This window comes from Trachymyrmex cornetzi, unplaced genomic scaffold, assembly GCF_001594075.2.
Source record: "Trachymyrmex cornetzi isolate Tcor2-1 unplaced genomic scaffold, Tcor1.1 scaffold1523, whole genome shotgun sequence".
Lineage (NCBI taxonomy): Eukaryota > Metazoa > Arthropoda > Insecta > Hymenoptera > Formicidae > Trachymyrmex > Trachymyrmex cornetzi.
In genome coordinates, this window is record NW_017296117.1 from 3,960 (window position 1) to 9,356 (window position 5,397).

At 43.7% G+C, this 5,397-nt stretch overlaps 1 protein-coding gene across 1 annotated transcript; it reads left to right on the forward strand.

Annotated features, from left to right (window-relative positions):
* The first annotated feature begins 2,322 nt into the window (after positions 1-2,322).
* Positions 2,323-3,219, forward strand: LOC108758163 (uncharacterized). Its single transcript, XM_018502972.1, is given in 2 exon segments — positions 2,323-2,814; positions 2,871-3,219. Coding segments are annotated over 2 exon segments (813 nt in total). The 5' UTR covers positions 2,323-2,350.
* Positions 3,220-5,397: the final 2,178 nt, after the last annotated feature.

Sequence of the window (5,397 nt, forward strand, 5' to 3'; positions counted from 1 at the left end):
GATGCTGCGACCCAATAGAGGGTAGACAAAGGGACAAAGAAGTGTCAAATGGAATATATAATGGGTCGTCAGCGTGCGGTACCTCAATGCCCTGTATAATCACCGATCAATCGTTAAGTGCAATGCAAAAAGTATGGTAGATCATCTTGTGAATGTTGACGAGGACGTGGATGTGGACGATGTAGTGTTTGAAAATATCGGAAACATTGAGGACATAGTCGAGTTTATTAGAAACGTGGATGAGGAACAATTCGCGAATATCAGAGACGAAGTGTTCGAAGTTCTTGAAGGAATGGAAGTAGATTTTGCGGAGATAATGGACCAAGATTCATCCGACGAAGAATCCGTGTTATCCGACGACACCGGTTTTGCCAGTGACGCGAGCGAATACGAAACAGATATTGAAGAAAAATTTATACCAGCTGCGGAAATCCATGCACTAAACGATCGTACCAAATACTGCATGATTCAGTCCTGCTACACAACGGGCGGTCCTTTAACCGTATGTGCTGCATGCATGGTGCTTTTAGCTAACATTGACACAGTGGGAATGCATTATATAAAGAAGCATAGTATCAATTATATTGATGCATTAAATGGTCGATCTTGCAGAGTAGCATTGTACAATATATTTCCGTGCAACAAGTGTCCACAGTGTACAAATTAAAAAAAAACTATTGTGAACAGTAATGTGAACAATATTGTGTATAAAAAATGAATGTGAAAAGTGTGGTTGATCATCGTGCGAACGTTGAGGACATGAATGGTGTGAATACAGACAAGTTATTCGAAGCACTGGAAGTAGAATTTGAGGACATGGTGGACGATACCGAGTGTAGTGCTGATGTGAGTGACAACAATGCAGATCATGCTGAGAAATTTGTGCAATCTTCGAAAATCCGTGCATTGACCAGCCGTACTAAGCACTGTATAATCAGCTGTTATTATACAGAGTGCAATGATGCTACTATCTATTGTGCAATGTGCATGATTGAATTGCGGAATATTGCCGATAAAGGAATGTATCGCGTCATGAATCACAAAGAATGTTGTTTCTATGCACTAGACTTCAGGTGGTCGTGCCATGAATGCGGAGAAAAGATGTACACTGTATATCCATGCAACGTGTGTCCACTCTGCACATATGAAAAAACTATTATTATTGAAAAGTCGTCCAACGATACTGAATATCTTGTTGGTTTGAGCGACGGCAATATAGATCGTGTAGTGAAATTTGTGCAGCCTTCGGAAATCGAAGCATTGAACATTTATACAGATCACTGCATAATCAATTGTTATTACAGAACAAGAGGTGGTGACGACGCCGATGTAGCAATATGTACACATTGCATGGTTTCTCCGCCGAATTACAAGTATTGGAAGAATTCTTTGCGGAATATCAGCGATGAAGGAATGTATCTCATCAGGAAACTCCAAGGCGAGATTTCTATGCGGAATATTGGCGATGAAGGAATGTACCTCGTCAGGACGCACCAAGACTGGTCTTACTGTACACAACGCACCGAGTGCTCGATATGCGAAGAGACGATGTACACTGTATTTCCACGCAGCGTGTGCCCACTCTGCACACATTGAAAAACTATTCAATGCTCCGTGTAAGAGTGCAAGTGCTCCGTGGAAGAGTGCAACGTGATCTAAAGTCTGTTAAAAAGACATGGAAAATTACGAGCAAGTGGAACGCGAACTGCTGGAGCAGTGCGATCAGATCGCCACTCTGGCGGAGTGTTTCGCGTAGTTGCAACGATGCGACGAGTGCATCGAGCGGCTCGAAGAACTTTGTCGTGCCAAGCGTCCGCGCCTCGCCGTTGGACATAGACAATCCGTGGTGGCGAGAATCGCGCGACTTGCGGGTGCAAAGTCGCAATTGGAGCGACGTTTCGTGCACGTTGATGGCGAGTACGCGAGTGGTGGAGGGCACGCGAGTGGCAACGAGCAATCTCTCGTATGGCGAGAGATCGAAGCCGCGTTCGAGAGCCGTATAGTGACGGGTGCGGTGATAAACTTTAATCACAATGAGCCGCGGCGGTTTTGGAAGACGCGAGAGAAATAGTGCTCGGGCAAGTTCGAGACGCTGTAGAAAGACACGGCAGTGTGAAAGTGAACACAGCGTTCAACGGCGAGTTCGCGACGAAAGATAAACGTGCCATTAAGAGTATAAACACTAAGAATAGCGAGATATATGTATAGATGCACCGATATACGCGAGTGGTACGAACGAAACGTCGTTGAGTCTATCTTGACATCGCTCGAAGAGTTTCAGGAACGCGACGGTGGGTGGGCGGTGTCGCGAATCCTCAATTTGGTAGTGAATGTGAACAAACTGAATCCCATGCGCGCGGGATGTCACTTCGAGGTGCCGCGGGAAATTGCGATGAAACGAGCGGTCGTCAGTGTGAAATCCATGGACAATGCGTGCTTCGCGTGGTCGGTGGTCGCCGCTCTGTACCCCGCAGAAAGACATGCAGAGCGAGAGTCATTATACCCACATTACACTACTGTGCTAAATTTTGCGGGTATCGAGTTTCCGGTGACATTAAAAGACATTCCGAAATTCGAACGTTTAAACGCTGTGTCGATCAACGTGTACGGCATCGAGAATAAGCAGATCCTTCCTCTACGACTCACAGGCGACAAGAAGGAGAAGCACGTCAATCTCCTGTACCTGCAAGATCCACGCGACGACGGTGTAGGTCACTTTGCATGGATAAAAGATCTAGCCCGTCTAGTGAGCATGCAACTTACCAGGAAAAAAAACAAGAAATACTTCTGCGATCGATAAGTATAATAAGAAAAGTAAACATAATATGAAAAAAATATAAGAAATAAAAAAATAATTTCTCTATTTACAGATGCCTGCATTACTTCGGCTCGAGCGAGAAATTGCAGACGCACGAAGTGGACTGCCAAAAACTGAACGACTGCGCCATCCGCCTGCCGAGCGAGAACGATAGATGGCTCGAATTCAGCAACCACCGCAACCAGGAACGAGTACCGTTCGTCGTCTACGCCGACCTGGAGTGTGTCCTGCAGAAAACGGAGCCTGACAAGGTAGACGTGCCAACATCGTACGCGTATCAGCGTCATGAAGTATTCAGCATAGGATACTACGTGCACTGCTCGTATGACAATTCGTTGTCGTCGTATCAGTTTTGTCGCGACGAAGATTGCGTAGCATGGTTCGCGCGACAGCTCGGATGAAAAATTTGAATTGCTGACTCGTAAAGGTATCTTTCCGTACGAGTACATTGACAGTGTTGAAAAATTGCAAGACACGCGCTTACCGTCGCGAGAATTATTTTTCAGTTCATTGACAGGTGATACAGTATCCGAGAGCGATTACGCTCACGCCGTGAACGTATGGCAGCGATTCTCCATCCGAACGCTCGGCGAGTACAGCGATCTGTACTTAAAAACCGATGTATTGTTATTAGCCGACATATTTGAAAATTTCCGCAATAATTGCGTCGCGAGTTACATCCTCGATCCCGCGCATTATTGTACACTGCCAGGTTTCACGTGGGACGCTATGTTGAAACATACGCGTATAAAATTCGAGTTGCTCACCAACATCGATATGGTCATGTTTATCGAGCGTGGCATATGCGGTGGCCTCAGTCAATGTTCCGGCAGATACGCGCAGGCTAATAACAAGTACATGCGTTCGTACGACTCATCGAAACCGTCGTCATACCTTATGTACTACGACGTGAATAATCTGTACGGATGGGAAATGTGTCAACCATTGCCGTACGCCGAATTTCGATGGGTCGAAGACGCCGCGAACTTTGACGCGAGCGCGATCGCTCCAGATTCGTCTACCGGTTATATTCTCGAGGTCGATCTCGAGTATCCACAGCGTCTGCACGACCGACACACTGACCTACCGTTCTGTCCGATGCGCGATAAGCCGCCCGGCGCGAAGATAAACTTCTAGCGACGTTGTACGATAAGCAGCGTTACGTCATCCACTACCGCAACCTACAGCAATGTACTCGTCACGGTCTTCGCGTAACAAAGATTCACCGGGTGCTACAATTCGCTCAATCTCCATGGCTCCGCGATTACATCGAACTGATTACACAGTTTAGAATGCACGCAAAAAACGATTTCGAAAAAAATTTGTATAAACTAATGAACAACGCGGTATTCGGCAAGACCATGGAGAATGTTCGAAATCACGTTGACGTAAAATTATTAACAAAATGGGACGGACGATATGGTGCGGAGGCAATGATCGCGAAACCGAATTTCCACAGCCGCAGCGTCTTTGCGGAAAATTTGATCGCCGTCGAACTGCGCAAACTCGAGATGAAGTTCGACAAGCCGATTTACGTGGGTATGTGTATACTCGACATATCGAAAGTCTGCTTGTACAAATTTCACTGCGAGTACATGTCACCGATGTTTCAAGTCAATTGTAAGATCATGTACACAGACACGGACAGTCTTATATACCGTATAGAATGCGAGGACGTTTACGAGACTATGAAACGCGATATCGCAAGATTCGACACGAGCGATTATCCGGCGGACAACGTGTACGGTATGCCTCTCGCGAACAAAAAAAAACCAGGTCTGATGAAGGATGAGAACAACGGTATGATAATGACCGAATTCGTTGGACTCAGAGCGAAAATGTACGCGGTGCGGGTGGACGGCAAGAAGGACACTAAAAAGGTGAAAGGTGTAAAGAGTAACGTCGTAGCGCGAACGATAACGTTCAACGATTACACGCGGTATTTGAACGAAGAGATAGAAATGACTCGTCGTCAATAGTGTATACGCTCTAAGTTACACGAGGTATACACGATATCCGAATCGAAAATCGCTCTGAGTCCATACGACGACAAACGATACGTTGTACCCGACTCTACAGAGTATTTGGGGACATTGGCGAATACCTTTGTAATATATGTATTATATGTATTATATGTAGTATATGTTGCTATTATGTATTACTATTATTTTTACGTATTATGCTTCATGTATTACTATTGTGTATTACCTTAAGTTTCACTTTATGTATGTTTTTTACATTTATACGTATTATTTTTTACTATTATTTTTGCGTATTATACTATTGTGTGTATTACTTTAAGTTTCACTTTATGTATATTTTTTTTTACATTTATATGTGTATTACTAATATACTTTTGTAGTACCAATTATTATATATATTACTATTATTTTTCATTTCATGTATCGTACATTTATAAGTCTTTTATTTATACTTCAAACGAAGATGAATGGGGAGTAATAAAAAAAAAACGTTTATATACTTATATTGATATATTTTTATATGTATAAAAGAAAAAATACACGAATCATTTCTTGAAATTCAAACAACGTTGTTTTTATGTATCCACGAATTGTGCG